This window comes from Drosophila albomicans, chromosome X (assembly GCF_009650485.2).
Source record: "Drosophila albomicans strain 15112-1751.03 chromosome X, ASM965048v2, whole genome shotgun sequence".
In the NCBI taxonomy this organism is placed as follows: domain Eukaryota; kingdom Metazoa; phylum Arthropoda; class Insecta; order Diptera; family Drosophilidae; genus Drosophila; species Drosophila albomicans.
Window position 1 is genome coordinate 24289971 of NC_047627.2, and position 19317 is coordinate 24309287.

The window sequence follows — 19317 nt, forward strand, 5'->3', positions numbered from 1 at the left end:
GTGCGTTGTCAGCTGTAAATTTTGTTCAAATTTTTCGCTTTTTCGGCTGTCAAGTTGTCGTCCCAACTCTCCCTCTCAATCTCGCTCTCTCTCTCTCACTCTCTCGACTCCTTGACGCATTCACATAATTAATTAGAAATCCTTGCCCCCAACTTTAACTGCTGTCACCATTTTTTTGCTAGGCACTGTCGAGTATGCTTCTCTGTGTGTGTGTGTGTGCGTGTGTGTGTGTGTGTGTGTAGTTGAAGCTGAAGTTGATTTGATTTCATTCTGTTACTGTTGGTTACTTGTAGATGGCGCCAAATGCCCAACTCCGCATTGCACTGGCCAAGGACATGTCACAGGATTATATTCGCATCATCGCAGGTACCACACACACACACACACACACTCACACACACACACACACACACACACACATACACACCTACTTCTTCACACACATTCTCTCTCACACTCTGCGATCTGTGTTCTCTTTCTATTTCTCTCCGCGTCGCCTTTTAGTCTGTCGGGTTGTCCCAAGCGCGATAAAGTCACCACGGAATGTAAGTGCCAAAAAAACAAACGTATCCTTCATTTGTTGTAGCTCATACGTAGATCTCTCTCTCTCTCTCTCTCCTTCTCTCTCTATCTGTCTGTCTATCACTTTCTATCTCTTTCTCTCTGTGTCGTAATTTTTTCATATCGATCATCGACTTTTTCAGAGGTTTCTTCTTTCATTTGAAACATGCATTTTTCTCTACTTCTCGCTCTCGCTCTCTCTCTTGCTCTCTTTCTCTCTCTAAATACATCTCGCTCTCTGTGTCATAATCTTTCCACTTCAGAGATTTTTCCACTTTCACTTGAACTACGATATTTCTCATCTTCTCGCTCTTTTCCACTCTCTCTAAAAATATTTCTCTCTACCTCTCCGAATATCCCTTTCTCTCTGTCTCTTTCTTGCAGTCTCTCTTTATCTGTATCGATCATCGATTCTTTCATTTCTAAATCTCTCTGTCAAGTCTCTCTCTTTCTCTCTCTCTCTCCCTAAAATTCTGCTGTATACTATTTGCATTAATATTCAACAACTTTTCACTCTACAACTTTCTCTATTTCAACTTGTTCTCTCTCTCTCTTCTAGCGCATGTTGTGATTGAGTGTATGTGTGTGTGTGTGTATGTGCTCGTATGTAGGTATGTGTATTTATATATATTTTAGGTAGTAGTTGCAGCTCTCTCTCTCTCTCTCTCTCTCTCTCTCTCTCTCTCTCTCTCTCTCTCTCTCTCTTTCTTTAGGCTATTAATCTTTTCTCTATTATATGACTGATTCTCTGGATATCTTCACATGTTTATCTCTGTGTTTAACAGTGTCTCTAAATCTATCTACGACTTTGTAGAGCAAAGTCTGTCGAGCAGTGTTTCCCTCACTCTCTTCCCTTCTCTCTCTTCCTATATCTCTCTATCTCTGTCTCTGCGCTGTGACTCTGATCGTAGTGTGATTTATCGACTGCTTGTGTTAGTTGTGTCTAGTCTACTCGTAGTGCATTTGTCTTGTGACTAGTGTCTTGTGTCTCGTAGCCGATCTCGATAACTCGATAGCGATAACTATCGATGGCAATTAATTGACTTATCACCCTCCCCCTCAGTGCTGGCGTTGCACGAACAGATCCTGAAATGCCCCACGCCCGGCTGCAACGGACGAGGCCACGTCCAGCCGCATCGCAGTGTGCACCGCAGTTTGTCCGGCTGCCCGAGGGCGATCAGACGCCACACGGCGAGTCGTCGGCAGTCGACACAGCAGCAGCACTCAGCGCGTCGTTATCAGGTGGCCGATAGATCGATGTCCATGCCGATACCGTCGATTCCGATACCGATACCGATACCAATACCGATATCGATACCATTACCGATAGCTCTGCCATTGAATCACGCCCATGTTATCGATAGCGATAACGAGCACGATAACGATAACGATACCGATCACGATAACGATAACCATAGCGATAACGATAACGTTAGCACAATCACAACCACAGCAGGTGCGTTCCAATCGCCGCCTGTCTGCCTCTCAATTACAGCAGCAACAACAACAACAACAACTGCAATTTATCGATAACCAATTGCGAAGCAATAAACACATTTAACGCTTCTCTTTCTTTCTCTCTCTCTCTTTCTTTCATTCTCTGCTGCTTCACGTTGATCTTGATCTTGTTCTCTCTTCTTCTACTCCCCACCTTTCTCTCTCTCTCTATCTTCTCTTCTATTTTTCTTTCACTCTGTCTCTATGCTATTTCTCTGCATATTTTGTGAACGCGCAGCTGGAGAACTGGAGAAGCATGAAAAGGAGCTGCATCCGCTGGACAAACTCAAGCTCACCTCAACTCACTATCTAAACAACAACAACAATAACAACAACAACAGCAGCAGTTGTATTAACAACAACAACAACAACAACAGCAACATCAAGACGATGCCCATTATTAAATCGGAATACAGTCCGGTGGCCAGCATCAAATCGGAGTATAACAAAAGTCCCATGCACTCGTATTTGGCTAACGATGCTGCCTCGGCGGCAGCATCAGCGATACCCAACAGCGCCAACAGTGCACGCGGCAGCAACAACAACAACAACACCAGCAACAACAGCAATGTTGCTGCCAGCAATGGAGTTGCCAGCGAACCGCATTTGAGTCGCTACGTTGGTCTCCACAGTCCACAGCCACAGCATCCACATGCCCACCACCAACAACAACAGCAACAGCAGCAACAACAGCAGCAACAGCAACATACGCTGCATCAGCAACGCGGACCTTTCATCGAAGGCAACGCCAGTCAAATCGATCCCACAGATGCAGCCAGCTATCACAGCGAACATCAGCAACAACAGCAGCAACAAGCAGATGAACGACAGCAACAGTATGAACAGATGCGATATGCACAAAGTGTTGGCCATGGCTTAGCAACCAGCGATGCCTCAGCCGAACAGCAGCAGCAGCAACAGTTGCTGGCAAGCAATGCCAGCAGCAGCGAATTGTCGCCACGCAGCCACGCTTACGATCCTCACACAACGCATCCGCACTCGCATCCACATCCGCATCCGCATCCACATCCGCATCCGCCCACTTCGAGTGTGGCGCCCGTGTTCGTTGGCCTTGGCATCGGGGATTCGGTCTCGACCGGCGGGAGTTCGACTGGCTTCGAGCGTTACGATCCCAATTGCGGACAGCAGCGACAGGCGAATGCAACAGCAGCAGCAGCGGCTGCTGCCGCGGCGGCAGCAACAGCGGCGTCGGCCACGCCCACGAATATGTATCACTATTTGCCACAGAGTGCGGACGATTTGCAGGTGCAGCAGCAAAAGTATCTGCAGGAGCAACAGTTGCTGATGGCCAAGGCCGAGCACGAGGAGGTCGCCAATGGAGGAGGTGGTCCAATTTATCCCCGTCCCATGTATCACTATGATCCGACGATGGGTCCATTGCCGCCGGGCTTCTCCGCCATCAATTTGTCCGTCAAAATGGCCGCTGCTCAGGCGGCAGCTGCAGCGGCTGCCTATCAAAATCAGCAGCAGCAACAACAGCAGCAACAGCAGCAGCAACAACAACAGCAGCAGCAGCAACAACATCACCAGCAACAACAGCAGCAACAGCAACAACATAGCAAACAGAGCAGTTCGCCTACGCCGAATGTGGGCGTGGCAGCGCCAGCTGTCGACCTGTCGGGCGCCACATCGGTGACGTCATCGAGCCCACACGGTTTCAACTCGCCCGCATCGCACAACCAATACAACAACCAGCGAATGGGCAATGGAAGTCCACAGCCTGGAGCCAGTCCCAACATTGCCAGCCCCCAAGTGCCCAGTCCGCAGGGTCAAACGCTGGACTTGAGCGTCACCCGTTTGCCGCACAGGTGAGCTAGACACACACACACACGGACACCTACACACACACACACGGACACTCTCTGAAACGATCCCAAAAACTTCCTTCCCAGCTCCAATCTCATCTCCATGCCATACACTTCCACAGCGCGCAGCGAGTTAGTTTTTTCGTTTTGGGTTTAAGTTTAGTATTCAATCAAAAGTTAAGCAACTCTTAACTCTACAATCTGCTCGCTGACCTCAACGAACTGAGCAACTGCAGTAGCTGAGGTCTTGAAATTTGGTATGCTGATATCTATGCATTAAACCTAATTCCAGTTATAGTTTTCGACTATCTTAAGTTTTATACCAGCCAATCTTATTGAACTCAGCACATATAGAAGATATAGTAACGAAATTTGGTATGCTGACACCTAGGTATGTGTTATGCTTAATTCTAGTTAAAGTTCTCCAATATCTTAAGTTTTATACCGGTCAATCTTATTGAACTCTGTACTTACAACAGCTACGATCGTGAAATTTGGTATGCTGATATCTAGTTAAGCGTTATATCAAATTCTAGCTAAAATTCTCGAAAATCTTAAGTTTTACGCAAACTCGTCTATTTGAACTCAGCAATTATAGCAGCTACAGTTATGAAATTTGGCATACGGTCTAGTGGATATACATTATACCTAATTCTAGTTAAAGTTCTCGACAATCACAAGTCTAACGTAAACCAATCTAATTGAACTCAGCAACTGCAGCAGCTACTGTTATGAAATTTGGTATGCTCGCACCTAGAAATGCTTTATAACTAATTCTAATTATAGTTCTCGAATATCTTAAGTTTTACACAAACTCGTCTAATTGAACTCAGCAATCACAGCAGGTATAGTCATGAAATTTGGTATGCAAACACTGTAACATGTATTACACCTAATTTAAGTTAAAATTCTCGACTAAATTAAGTTTTACGAAAGCTAGCCCAATTGAACTCGGAACATATAGCAGCTACGGTTACGAAATTTGGTATACAGATACTTGTTAATGCCATAAAAAAAAAAATGTACAAAGTGCGCTATTTGCAACAGTAATACACAAAATAAACTACGCTATACTCATCGAACTCAGTGAATATAAAAAGTGTAGTTATGAGATTTTGTGTGTAACAACTTGAATGCATTTTAAACATAATTCTGTGAGAAATTCTTGACTCTCAAAAGATTTGGGTAAAGAAATTACATCATAAAGGGTTTTTTTTGGGAATATTCCCAAAATAAAATCAACTTTTTAACCTAGAGTAACAAAAATTTGGTATGCCTAATAATAAATCTTATACTGAAGCATAAACAACAAGCTTACCCGCTTTGGTGAACAGCTTTTAATTGTTTCCCATGCAATATGCGTATTTTTCTTTCTCGTTCAGCATCATCACGAGTCCACAGTACGGAGCCGACGGCCTTGTCGTGGGTCACGGCCAGGGCTTTGGCAGTGCTGCCCCCGGTTCAATTGGACCAAACGGACCGCCGCGATCACCGCAAATGGAGCCAGTGGACTTCAGTGGACCCCCGCGTCCCCTTGGCTTCGGCCTCGTGGGTCACATAAGTGGACCACGCCCCTACAGTCGCGAATCGACGCCCGACAGCGGCGGATCTCACTACATCGAAACGTATCGGGATCCCAGTGGTAAGAGCATCATATGATTGCCTCATTTTCTTTGCAATACGAATTGGGATTTTCTTTGATTACAGGTTATTCGCCTCATCCCGGCTATGGGATGGTTGTGCAATCAGATTATCCACCAGCCGGCTATCATGGCTACGGACCGGCGGCCTATCAATGCAGCAATCCGTATGCGACAGCCGTCGGACCCGGCGGCTATCCGACTCCCGTCTCCGGCGGCTATTCGCCCAGTCCGGCCACCTGCTACTCCATGCCACCGCCACAGCACATACCGCAGCACGACAAGACCAAAGATGGGTGAGTACAACAGCTTCTCCTCCATCATCCGTTTACACACCTCATCATCAGCTTGATGAAATATGCAATTATCCTAAATGAAATGCTGCTAAGGTAGCAGACACTATAGTTCACACTCTAGCTCATCCGTCATGGTCACAGCCTTTGTCCGGCACGTGGCACAGTGGTTACAGCTCAGCTGAAATGCAAATTAAATTACTTGTTTAATTTAATTACAAAAAAAGAAGAGAGAAAAGCTTTCAAGACAAGTTTCACATATAGGTTCATTAATCATTTTACAAAAAGAAACATATTTCTTAACTATAATAAAATAAAATATATGTATATATAAATATAATACATATATAAATTAATACATACAAAAATTAAAAAAAAATTGTTATAATAAAAGAATATTGTTCTGTATAATAATTATAATCCCTATTTAAAAAAAAACTAGCATCGAGATAAGTAAACATCTTGTTTATTGCTTGATTTTCTCATATTCATGAATTTAAATTCCAGAACATAAATTACAAAAAGAATCCTTATAATAATATATTAACTTTATGTACCATAATTACAATCTCTCTTAACTAACTAACATCGCGATACTTGAGCAGAAATCTAGTTTTTCATTCAACATTATATAATAAATCAGAAAACAGCAAATAAATGCAGTTACTCATTTTCAGATGAAAGAAATCCTATAACATTCTTTAACCTCATATTTATTTATTCCTTATTCCTTTCCTTTCCTCATATCTCAAATACATGGATAATTATGTGGCGAAAAATATCCCGTGCGACATTATTTACAGTGAAAATAAAAAACATAAGTTGAAACAATTTCTAAAATTCATTTTTGCCAAAGAATTGTCCATGTTTTGTCCGTGAAACTAAAGCTCTCAATTTCCATAATATTTCACAACTTAAAGTGCAAACTTTTGTCGAACATTGAAATCATGTTTAGCTCACGCTTTAATAAGCTTGGGCAATTTAATGGGGGCAACATCGTGACAACTAATTGCGAACCACTGTGCGGTCGTGCGTGTGGACAAGTGGCTTTAATATTTATGATTACGGCTCTGCGGACGCAGAGCGCTCATAAAAGTCGACCCATCACAAGAATATGTGAAACCCCCCGAAGGACGAACTTCTTTGTCTTTTTCCCTGTAAATTTAATGCAACTTTAAAACGTGAAAGTTTTTGAAAGTTTTGTGGCCATGTTTACGTTATGCTTATCTGGCCAAGAACAGCTTCGATTTAAGTCCCAAAGACTAATGGCAAGGCATTTAAAGAACAGCTTCGACTTAAACCCTAAACTAATGCCAACGCATTCGATTTGAATTGCAGTTTGACCGGTTGCTCGCGTTCGGATCGCAATCATCTGCAATCGCACTCGCAGGAGCTGAAGTGCCCGACACCCGGCTGCGATGGCTCTGGCCATGTGACTGGGAACTATTCCTCACATCGCAGCCTCTCCGGCTGTCCGCGAGCCAACAAACCGAAGAGCAAGCCTCGCGATGGCCAGGACTCTGAGCCGTTGCGTTGCCCCATCCCAGGCTGCGATGGCTCCGGACATTCCACCGGCAAATTCCTCTCACACCGAAGGTAAGTCTACCTACATACAGCTGTGAACTTTGAAATAGCAGTGCAACAGAGAGTAAAACTAAACGGATTTTTTGCATATTCCTTTTTGTTAGTTGATACCTGGCACATTATTTTTGTAAAATAAGGAACAACCAAAAATCCCTTTAAATTTGTTCAGTTTTTCGCCAGCACTGCTATTTCAATGTTCACAGCTGTATGTGTGTCCCATATTCTAATCCCTGTTTATTTCCATCGTTTAGTGCATCTGGCTGTCCCATTGCCAATCGCAACAAGATGCGCGTCCTCGAAGCCGGCGGCACAGTGGAACAACACAAGGCAGCGGTGGCAGCGGCAACAGCCATGAAATTCGATGGTGAGTTTTATGAATGAACTCAATTATTTCATTTAATGGTCATATCATAAAATATAATTTGTAATTTTGAAATTTTCTAATCAAATTTAAAGAATTACTTCATTTTTTTACTCAGTTAAATTATGAGGAATTAATTAAATTATTTAATTAGGTAAATTGTGTCCCATTCTTTTGAGCTCTTAGTTTTAAATGAAATTAATGCCATTTGTAGTTTCTAGTTGGCTTTTTTAATCAAAATTGATGAAGTAACCAAATTATTTACTTGATTAAATTATGTAACATATTTTGGAACTTTCAGTTCTATAAGAAATTAATGTAATTTGTAGTCTCTGATCAAAATTCAACATTCAAAGTTTTAATCTGTTTGCCATTATTGAAATAAGAAATGGTGAACAATCTGACAATTGGCTAACAATTTGGTATAATTTGTACTTGATATACCAAATGTAGTCAGTGGTATATTTTAGTATTTATTTTTTGGTAGTAATTTGATATTATTTGTATTCGATATACCAAGCATTGTCTTCAGTATATTTTAGTATTTTTTGATATTAATTTAAAACACTGTATTCATTACATTTTAGTATTTTTTCGGCATTTATTTTGTATATTTTGTTTTTGATATACCAAAAATCAAGTGTGGCATGTTTTAGTATTTTTGGTATCAATTTGGTACATCTAGTACTCAATATACCCAATATATACTTTGGTATATTTTGGTATTTTTCGAAATCAATTTGGTATATTTTTAAATATGGTATCTCACAACCCAGCACACTCGATTTTAGCTTTCTTCTTTGTTTTCATTTAAAATTACAATTTATAAACAAACATATTTCTTAAATGTTGTGCATAATTTTTTAATTTATATTACAAATTTTTAAATTTACTCCCAAAATTCGATTTATTTAATTCATGATGCAAATCTAAAACCTCCTTAAAATGCATACTATATCCAACCTTTTCGCTATTTCCTTCTATGTTGTCTCTTTCTCGCGCTCTAGCTTGCACTACAGTGGGCAGTCAGGGCATCAAGAAACCCAAGTTCGATGAGGTGACCATGGTTTATCCCAAAGGCTATACAGGTAAGTTATCGCACTCCATATCGATCAACAAACACTTTTTCCTCTCTCTGTCTCTATCTTTCTGTCCAACTCATTTTGTTTTACTATCGACTAAAATCTGTCTTGCGTGCTTTCTGTTATGAACTGGGCTTGTTGTTATTATGCCCTGCCGCAAAAAAAAATGAAGAAAAATTGGGAAAGGGGCATCATAACATGCGTCATAAAGTTTGCAACATGCCGAAAGTTCTAAGCGATCGATAAGTTATCGAAATTTAGCAATTGGCATCGCTCTGTCTCTCTCTCTCTCTATATTTCTCTTACTCTCGCTCACTTGCTCTTCTGGCCTGTTGTTGCTCTCTCTTTGCTCTCTCTCTCTCTCGTATTGTACATTTTCGGTTGGAATTTTGTGTGCGTGTGCTAACGTCTAACAAAAACAATTAAACAAAAAAAAGAAGTACATAAGAAAAATACCAAAAAAAAAAGAAAAATGAAACAAAGAAATACTCTACTTTTGGCTTACGTTTTTCATTTCAATTTCGGTTCACCATTTTCGGAATGTGCAAGGCAAAGAAAATACCAAAGAAAAATAAAGCAAATACTTTTGAAATTTTGCGCAAATGTTTTTGATTTGCCGTCATAGCCTTGCGTATACAAAATACTAAAAATACCGCATTTGCATACCATACGACAGACGACGACGGGCCTCGAGAAAGAAACAGAAACAAAACCCGGTACATAACATGAACCCGACGCCTGATTCTCGATAATATACTAACTACACTTCATACACACACACACACACACGCACACACACACATTCTACTACAAACGTGTGTGTGTGTGTGTGTGTATTTATTCCAAGTTTTAAATTTTCTAATTTGTAATTGCGTTTTCCTTCTTTTTGTTTCGTTTCATGGTTTTTCGTTGGCGTTTCTTTTAGATTACGCGACGTTTTGTATCGGTGCTGAGTATCTACTGTAAATAGGCAATAGGAAAATACCGATCACAGATTGTAAATACCAAATACCACAAAAAAAAATCATAAATTCCAAATACAATAATAGTGAACTAAAGAACATACTAAACGAGAAATAAATACCGAAAGACAAGAACAACAACAACAACAACAAGAACAAAAAATGTCACACAAGCAAATGATAACAAAAGCAAAACGATCAAAGGTAAGCCGTGTTATTTGCTATCTCACTCACACACGCACACACATACAGTTACACACTCACTCACTCTCTCTCACTCAGTCACTCACCACAATTCCTAATCCTACTCCACCTTAAAAGCTCCAATTGAGTTGCTAGCACACGCGCACATATCGACAACCGGTGGAGAGCTTTTTTCTTTGCAAAAAAGACTAAACAAAAGAAACAATTCAAGAGCAAGCTTTTACGTCAAAGAGAACCAACAACAACGCGACAATAAAAATCAAAAAAAAAAAAAAAAAACAACAACAATAACAAACTCTTATGTATATGATGCAATTATACAAGGTAGTCGAGTGAAAGGGGCTCAGCGTAGTAGTGCATTAACCCTTAGACGATGCAATTAATATTTACATATTTGGAAGCTAATATTAATGTTTTCTTGACAATTATTAAAATGTAAATTGTTTATGAACATTACTGAAAAATATATGTTATAATTCTGCATTCAAAATGTAATTTTGCATTAGGGTTAATTCTGCAAAAAATTCGTCTGCAGACAACGTTCAACTGACGAAAGCTTTTGCCGTCGAGACTACCTTCTATAATTGTATCATGCTTATGTATATGCGCAAATGCAAGTCAAAAAGCTTCGATCACTAACTCTGCTCTCTCTCGCTCTCTTGTTTCTTTGCTCTCTGGTTTCTTAGGTGGCGCTGGACTCGACATTGTTATGGGCGGCGTTGGCGTCGGCGTTCCGCTGCCGCCAGGCATTAACAACAGCAGTGTTGGCGTTGGCGTTGGCGTTAACGTCGGCGTTGGCAGCGTGCAAGGCGATAAGACAACTGTGAGTGTGAGCGGCGGCAGCGATGATCTGAATACGCTGGAAGCGGAAATATCGGAACTGCAGCGTGAGAATGCACGCGTTGAATCGCAAATGATGCGATTAAAGTCGGACATCAATGCGATGGAATCGCAGCTGAGCACCAGCGATCGGGTACGTAGACTCAGGTTCGTTGATGGCAACAAATTTTGAGTATTCTTTTTATAATACATAGCACATAGTACATAGTAATTTAATGTATGCGAGACATAGACACAGACACACACGCACACACATAACCTCAAAGTAGGCTAAAGCAAAGGCGAAAGTTTGGCGAAGAAGTTTTTGGCACCTGAGCGAAGTCGAAGTCGAAGTCGCGCCTAAGTTGCGGCCACGTTGTTTTCAAGGACGTCTCTAAAACTCTCGCAAAAAAAGAAAACCCAAAAGCAATAATAAAGCGAAGCGAGTGTAAAACCGCCAGTAAAACGGAACAACAACAAAAACAACACACACACTTAGACACTTGGTGAAAAGTCGGCGCAAAAGTCGCCAACAACAAAAGTTTGCCGTCGTCGTCGTCGTTAACTTTGCTACTTGGCAAATGTACTTTTTAACCCAAAACATGGCAAAAGAAAGTTAGACGACGACGATGTCTGTTGTCCGTCCCCGTCCCCGTCCCCGCCCCCTCCGCCATCGCCTGCTTCTAAGCAAAAACTTTTATTATATATTTAAATTATCGCGCAAAAGTTATGCATCAATTTTTCGTCGTTCGTTTTCACTTTTGATCTGTTGCAGCGCCCTCTATTGTCGCATTGCATGCACACACACGACTCACATTTTTCAAAATGGCGTCTCAGCAGCCAACCAATCGTATTGCCTTGCAGCCACGACTGCAGTCGCCGTCGACTGCATCGAGCAACGAATCAGCGCACACCACCCCTAAGAAAAAAAAGCGTACCTAGAACGTGTTTTGCTTGCTCTACGCATGCCATGTCCCTAAACATGTGTGTGTGTGTGTGTGTGCGTGGTCATGCGCAGGCAGCTGCAACTTTGCCCAGTCCCCCAAAAAATACCCCAAACACACACAAAAGCCTCGCAGTCGCTGTCGACGTCGCTGTCGCAGTCGCAGTCGGCACCGAGCAGCGCACGAATCGCAGCACGCGCCTAAACTGTGCTACGGCAGCAACAACAACAACAACAACAACAACAGCGACTGCGACTGCGACGCTCCTAAGGGAAAAGAAGAAACGAAAAAAAAAAAAAAAAAGCGCAGGCAAGCATGCTGCGTGCTCGCTCTAACACAAACACACAGACACTTTGGCGCTCGTGGCGTTCGTGTGTTCGTGTTGCTGTCGTGTCTCGGGTTATATTTTTTTGTTGTTTCGTTTCTTCTTTGCTGCTTTGCGCGTTCTTATTGGAATTTCAATTTGCACATGTGTGTGAGTGTGTGTTTGATATATAACGACGGCAGCAAATACAATTGGTATCGGCAAACGAATGAATCAATGAATCAATATGAATGACCACACCCCGCAGCCAATGGCCAAACTTTAGCTAATACAACTGCATTGCGCTGTCTCTCTCTTTCTCTCTTTCCCTCTTATAGGAGGCTTCTCCACTGAGTGCCCATCAGCAACAGCAGCAGCAGCAACAACAGCAGCAACAACAACAGCAACGTGCAGCTTCGTTGGCCTCGCCCAGCGGCCAGTCACCCTTTGCCGGCGTCTCCTCCACCACCTCCTCGAATGCCAATGCCAATCCCAATCCATCCAACAACAGCAACAACAACAATAACGAGAACAACAACAACTCGGATCTGGTGCATGTGGCAAGTGCTGATGCAGCTGCTGCATCGACTGCGCCCAATGCGAATCTCAACAATTATTACGAGAGTCTGCGCAACAATGTCATCACATTGCTAGAGCATGTGCGTCTGCCACCGCCACCGCAGCCGCCACCGCCGAGCATCACAGCAGCAGCAGCAACCACAGCATCATCGGCATCCACCGACAATGGCTGTGGAGGAGGGATGGGAGTTGTCGGAGTTGTCTCGGCCACCGATCATCATCAGCATCATCATGCTGCCGCTGCGGCAGCTTATTCGACGCTCTTGCCACCGCCACCGCCGCCACCACCGCATTCTGTTTCGGTCTCGGTCTCCACGTCAGCTGTGTCAACCACGCCCATGTATGGAGGCGGAGGCGGTGGTCAGCAGGGAGCGGGAACGGGTCAACCACCAGCAACAACAACAACAGCGGCGCCACCGCCACCGCATCATGCGTATACGGTGCATCATCCACATGGCGGCTATCCGCATCCACATGGCGCACATCCGCATCCACATGCACATCCACATGCGCATCCGCATCCACATCATCCGCATCCACATCCGCATCCGCATCCCCACGAACATTTCGATTCGTACATCTCCAAGCTGCAGTCGCTCTGCGTTCCGCCCGATGTCTATGCGCTGCCCGAGGATGCGGGACGCACAGTCTACAACTCCGTGAAGCCGAGCATGCATCAGGATTACGGCAAACTGATGCCCACGCCCATTTAAGGTGGGTGCCTTCTATGGTATTTTATGCAACTTATGGTATTTTATTCAAATGTTGGTATTTCTTTCAAATTCAAGTATTTTATGCAATCAAGAGTTGGTATTAATTTCAAATGTGGGTATTTTATTCACGTTTTGGTATTTTATACCAATTTTGGTATATTATTCAAATGTTGGCATTTTCTTCAAGATGTGGTATTTAAATCAAATGTTGGTATTTTATTCCAATGGTGGTGTTTTAATCAAATTTTTTCCAAATTATGGTATTTAATTCAAATGTTAGTATTTTTGTTATACGAAGAAAAAGGCCAACATTTTTCTTTCACACTCGCAACACAAAATCAAAATCAATTGTTAAATATGTAGTACTTGGAAAATTCGCAACTTCTTCATAATTCCTTGAATATTTTCTACACTTTATTTGAAATATAGAAAACTTCACTTTTTTCTTACTTGTATAAAGCAATTTTAAAATTTTGCAAGCGAGCAAACAAATTACTAATTTCACAATGACTGCGTAGTCATAAATCTATGATTAAATCAATAATTAATGCAAACAAAAATGCAACTCGAAACATTTTCAAAATATTTAGAAAAATTTAAGAAAATATCCATTATCAAAATTTAGAAAATGCAAGTGTCAATTAAAATTGACTCAAAAACTAGTCAAGATATTTAACATTTTCTTTGAAAGATTTCGAATATTTCCCAAAAATCTTGAATAAACATATAAGAATTTAAAAAAAAAAAACTCGATACTCGATGCAACGTGAAATAAATCAGAGAAATACGGAGCGGAAGAAAGAGAAAGAGAGAGCGATGAGAAAAGTTTAGCAAGTAGATTGAGATGTTCGACGTTTTAGGTCCTAGGCGCTTTGTCGTGTTGATAAACAAATTGTATGATATAACATAATGATATTTAGAAGTTAGAATTACGGATTAAATGTGTGCTTTCAGTTATTGTTCCAATCACGACATTATTACAAAAAAAAAAAAGAAAAAAACAATGTGTATTATGATTTTTCAATGTTTGTTCCTTACGTAAGTACATACACAAGTATATATATATATATATATAAATTGACATAGCGTATATTTGTATCTGTAACTGTAACTGTATCTGTATCTAATACTACCTAGCGGTTAAAAGTACTTATATGTAGGACATTTGTTTGGTGTTAATGTCTGGTCAATTTTGTATAACAAGTCGCAAAGAACTTGAAAGAACTCTGAAGGAAAAAAATCAGAAACTATTAAAAAATATATATATATACGAATACGAAATACGATAATGAGGAAATAGTAGTAGATGAAGACGAAGCTGATAAGTTTAGTTAGTGGTACACGACGAAGAAGAAGAAGATAAAGATGATGATGATGAAGGTCTAACACCAGATAATTATGCAAATATAATCAACAATAAACTAAAGATGTTTTTTTTTTGTAATCTTAAATAGAACGTAAATAACTATGGGCTGCACACTGAGGCTCATATCAAATTATAATCAACTACTATAAATGCTAAGTACAGTTATCACAAAACACACACACACACGCACACACACATACACAGAAGTTGATAAGAAGAAGAAGAAGAAATTCACACGCACAACACACGAAACACTTCCACAAAGCATTAAACCTAGAAACTAAGTTTTAATGTTAACAAACAAAAAATCGAAATATCGATAAACGTAGAATGCAAAACACGATATTAAACAAAATAAAAAAAATACAAAATTTAGAGAGCTCGATAAATACGAATAACAAAGTTCAGTGCAATACATTTAATGAAAATGAAATGTAAAACTTAAGTAAACATAAAAAGTAGATGAACGATTTTTTTTTGTATTGTATTACGTACTTATAAATATTTATAAATAACTAAATATAACTATAAACTAAACTAAACCAAATGAATGCGAGAGAAACTCCAAAAAGAAATCCCAAAAAAAAAATAAAAAACAAAAACAACCGAAAGGTAATTTAGACGAATTTTAAAACCCAAATGAAAAACAAAAAATAACGAAAAAAAAAACAAAATAGCAGGCTTAACAATTATTGTATGAAATAAAATTAAAATGAAAAACAAGAAAACCAAAAAAAAAAAAAAAAAAAAAACCAAAGAAATAATAATAAAATGGAAACTATAAATATAAATATATATATATTATGATAAATATAAATATAATAATAATTATACATATATGTAATATGTATTGTATAACAACAAGAATTCTGTAATTTACAAAATATTTTATGTGATCATTGTCTTTTTTTTTAATAATATTACAAGAAATAAATAATTCAAATACAAATAAAGGATATACACAATATCGCAGTTTATATTACAACTTTTGGGGAAATGCAACGAATTAAATTTCATGTTTTTTTTTAATCAAATTTTGTTCTTTAGGTATTACATATTTTAACAGAAAATAGTTAGCAAAATATGAAGAACAAAAGAACTATTTATACCGACTATGAAGGACTACTAATATACGAAATATACCAAATGTATATACCAAAAATAGCAAATTACTTAAAATTTGCAGCAGTCGATCGATTTTAAGAATATTCCCTAATATGGTTGACAATCTCGTATATTTTCAATGCTGTAGGATATCGATATAACAAAAATATACTTTTTGACATATTTCATAATTTTTCGGTATATCAATTTGGTATATTCAAATGGTAATGCTTTGGTGGACAATCGGGTATATTTTGTACCCTATGGCATATTTTCAGTGCTGTGGTATATCGATATACCGAATATTAGTTTTGGTATATTTTTACGTTTCTTTATGGTATATTTTCAATGCAATAGTATATAGAAATACCAAACATACATTTCGGTATATTTTCTAATATATGATAAATCATTTTTGCAGTAGTATACCGATATACCAAGTATTGCACTTTTTGCTATATTCTCAATTCAGTAGTATATGAACCAAATATACAAGTTGGTATATTTTGTACTTTAGAGTATATTTTCAATGCAGTAGTACATCGATATACATAACATACATTTTGTATATGTTCAAATAATAAATAATAATAAAATAAAATAAAATAGCAAGTAATATGATAAAATGCTTTGGTTAACAATCTGGTATATTTTGTGCTTTATGGTATGTTTTCAATAGCGTAGTATATTGATATACCAAACATACATTTCGGTATATTTCAGTAGTTTTTCCCTTTATTCAAATGATAATACCGGGTAGCAAGTAATATGAGAAGTAAAAGCGCGCAAATCAAAGAAAGAGTTGACTGAGAAGAGCAAAGGTTAATGATGACAAAAGAAAGACAAAGAGAAAGAGAGAGAGAGAGATGGAGAGAGAGGAGTGTGATAGATGAACGCGGCAATTAAATGAAAAGTGCGCCGTTTTCCATTTTTTTTTTTGCTCCAACATTTTTTTGGCAGCGTTTTTAATTTCAATTAGCGCGGCGACAACAAAGCTGCCAACTAGATGAAAGCAACTACAATGAGGAAATGAGCTGCAAGGATGGAGGAGAAGTAGAAAGAGGATCAGAGGGGGAATTGGTCAAAAAGGGGGGGTTGGTCAGACAGTTGTGAGATGGTTGCAATGCCTTTTGCTATTGCTTTTGCCTTTGGCTTTGTTGGTTTTGCAGCCACTTGATTTATGTGGCTTCATTAGACATTCCGCACATAGCCAAAAACTGCGAGTGTGCAAGTGTGTGTGTGTGTGTGTGTGTGTTTGTAGAACAAAATAAGCTAAGTGATTGCCAAAAAACTAAAAGCGAACACACGAAAACGAAACGCAATTAGAACAAGCTACAAAACCGGTTACATTGTCATCACTGAAAACCCAGTGGAAAAGGGAAGGGAGCCAGGCATGTGTCCGCTTCTGCCACTGATTTAAATTCAAATTCGGATTGGACAACCTCGTTTTTTGGGGTCGCTCTTCTTTGTGTCGAGTAGTTTTCATCGGCTATTGACCAGGCATGGAATATTTTTGGTTAAACGCGCTCAAAGGCTCAAATGTCCAACTGCACTCCACTGACCCATCCACACCCCTTACCCTTCCCACCCCCTTCCCACTGCTTTGCAACCATCCAAAAGGTTCGATGTTTGTTCGTGTGAGCCGCAAAAATATTTGCATAGTTACCTTTAATGTGGTTCGACAGCGTTTTACGGCGAGGCCAAAAGCGAGTCTTCAATGGAGTGAAGGGGGAAGGGCAGGGGTTGTGCCACAGCAGTGAGAGGGAGGCGTGTACTGTGTGTGTGTGTGTGTGTGGCTTGGCAAGTGGGCGCTGCCCCCCTCCCCTTCCCCTTCGTCTCCTTCTGCTGTAGACGATGACGATGACGACGTCGAGCAAAAGTTCTTCAACAACGTAAACGAACAAAAGTTTTCTTTATGCACACACACACACACACACACACACACACTCACACACACATACAGTGGCACTGCCGGCATGTAATTTAAAATGAAAAATTCTATTCTTTTGACACACACACAAACACACATACAACCACATACTCACACACACACACTTGGCGCATACACATCAACAAGCATTGATTTCATTTGCATAAATAAGTCTAAAAAATACATGAATGTCAAGCTGAGAAACCTGCAAACCGACTACAAAATGCACTTTCTTACTTGCATTTTAAATCTATATCTGTTCTACATTAATTTAAATATATTTTTATAAAATACTTTACTTAAAATACATTTGAATAGTGCACAAACCTTTCTGAATTCATAGATTATTATTATTGTTAAGATTGTTACTTCTCTTACCTTGAGGAAACTATAAATATAAAGAAAATATGTGTGATTTTTCTTCGTCAATTTGCGGGAGGGAAAACCAAATGATTTCTATTTTACTTTTAGTTAAAAATGTGTCCCGTATATGTAGGAAAAATATTTTGAACTATATGAAAAAAAACATCAACAAATTACAAAACCCAAAAGACTCTTCTGAAGCATGTTTTGAAAAGAAAACGCAAAGCTAAAAGTTAAGTAAACAAATATAAATATTTGAAACTAAGCATGAAATATGAAAACTCTTTGAGGAAGCTAAACAAATTAGTTTTTAATACAAATATAAGACAAATGCTTTTTTTCAATCAACACAATAGTTCAAATGAAAGCTGGCCCGATAAAAGCAAAACAGTGCGGTATTATTCGTTAATATACCAAATTAATGTAACGCAAATATACTAAAATATACCAAAGACTATATTTGGTATATTGATATAGTATCACATTCAAAGAGAGTACATAAAGTTCTCAATGATTAGCGGGTATAAAAAGATCTGTGAATTTTAAAGCTTCCATTCTAAGCTTCGACAATTCACTTTTAAAAAGTCTCAATGACAATTTGGATGCATTGAAAAACATTTGAGAACTACTCGCGACTTTTCAAGCGACTTTGCTGCAGCACACATCAATTGAAAGAGTATTGGCAGCAGTGAAAATAAAACTTGAAGCAACTGTAGCTGATTGGGCGTCTACACACACACATACACACACTCACACGCACAGAGACTGATAAAGCAAAAGGTAGCAGCGAAGCAAATTGAAGAAAAAAAACTATTGCCTACTTTTAAGCGCGCAAGCGACAATCAATGGCAACGCAATGAATGTGGCTCCTTCTACCTCCTTCCCCTCCTTCTCCTCCCTCTCCTTTAGTGACAGCACATTACACGCGCAGTCAAAAATCGCATAAATTAAAAAACTGCACACACACACACACACTTGTTATATGCCTAATGAAAGGCAGGCGAGAGAGTCTGGCAACCCTTTTTTTTTGTTGGTCGCTGTCGCCTGGCACATTTGCTGCTGTTTATTTTTAATGTGAACACCCGACCACCTCCAACCCTCTATCTCCCCCCTCCTTTGCGTTGCTGCTGCCGCCCTCTAGCGGCTGTCGTGCGCCAGCAAGGAAGTAATAAAGTATCTCAAAAG

General features: G+C 39.5%; 1 protein-coding gene and 1 long non-coding RNA gene across 5 annotated transcripts in view; one reads left to right on the forward strand and one right to left on the reverse strand.

Moving 5' to 3' along the window:
• Positions 1 to 13645, forward strand: part of LOC117570438 (putative uncharacterized protein DDB_G0291608) — a 65480-nt gene extending 51835 nt beyond the window's left edge. Inside the window, exons 4-11 of one of the 4 annotated variants that reach the window (XM_052008826.1) lie at positions 2297 to 3887; positions 5267 to 5526; positions 5592 to 5820; positions 7156 to 7413; positions 7653 to 7765; positions 8770 to 8850; positions 10697 to 10983; positions 12416 to 13624. In XM_052008826.1, the coding sequence (XP_051864786.1) occupies positions 2297 to 3887; positions 5267 to 5526; positions 5592 to 5820; positions 7156 to 7413; positions 7653 to 7765; positions 8770 to 8850; positions 10697 to 10983; positions 12416 to 13369 (3773 nt within the window). In that variant the 3' untranslated portion in view covers positions 13370 to 13624. Of the gene's footprint in view, positions 1 to 2296; positions 3888 to 5266; positions 5527 to 5591; positions 5821 to 7155; positions 7414 to 7652; positions 7766 to 8769; positions 8851 to 9769; positions 10007 to 10696; positions 10984 to 12415 lie in introns of those variants that run through there. The other 3 variants (XM_052008824.1, XM_034252132.2, XM_052008825.1) reach the window with 3 other exon arrangements.
• LOC127565014 (uncharacterized) overlaps positions 1 to 19317 on the reverse strand; it is a 56371-nt gene that overhangs the window by 23129 nt on the left and 13925 nt on the right. Inside the window, exon 2 of the long non-coding RNA XR_007954402.1 lies at positions 5203 to 5998. This is a non-coding gene — a long non-coding RNA (uncharacterized LOC127565014). The remainder of the gene's footprint in view (positions 1 to 5202; positions 5999 to 19317) is intronic.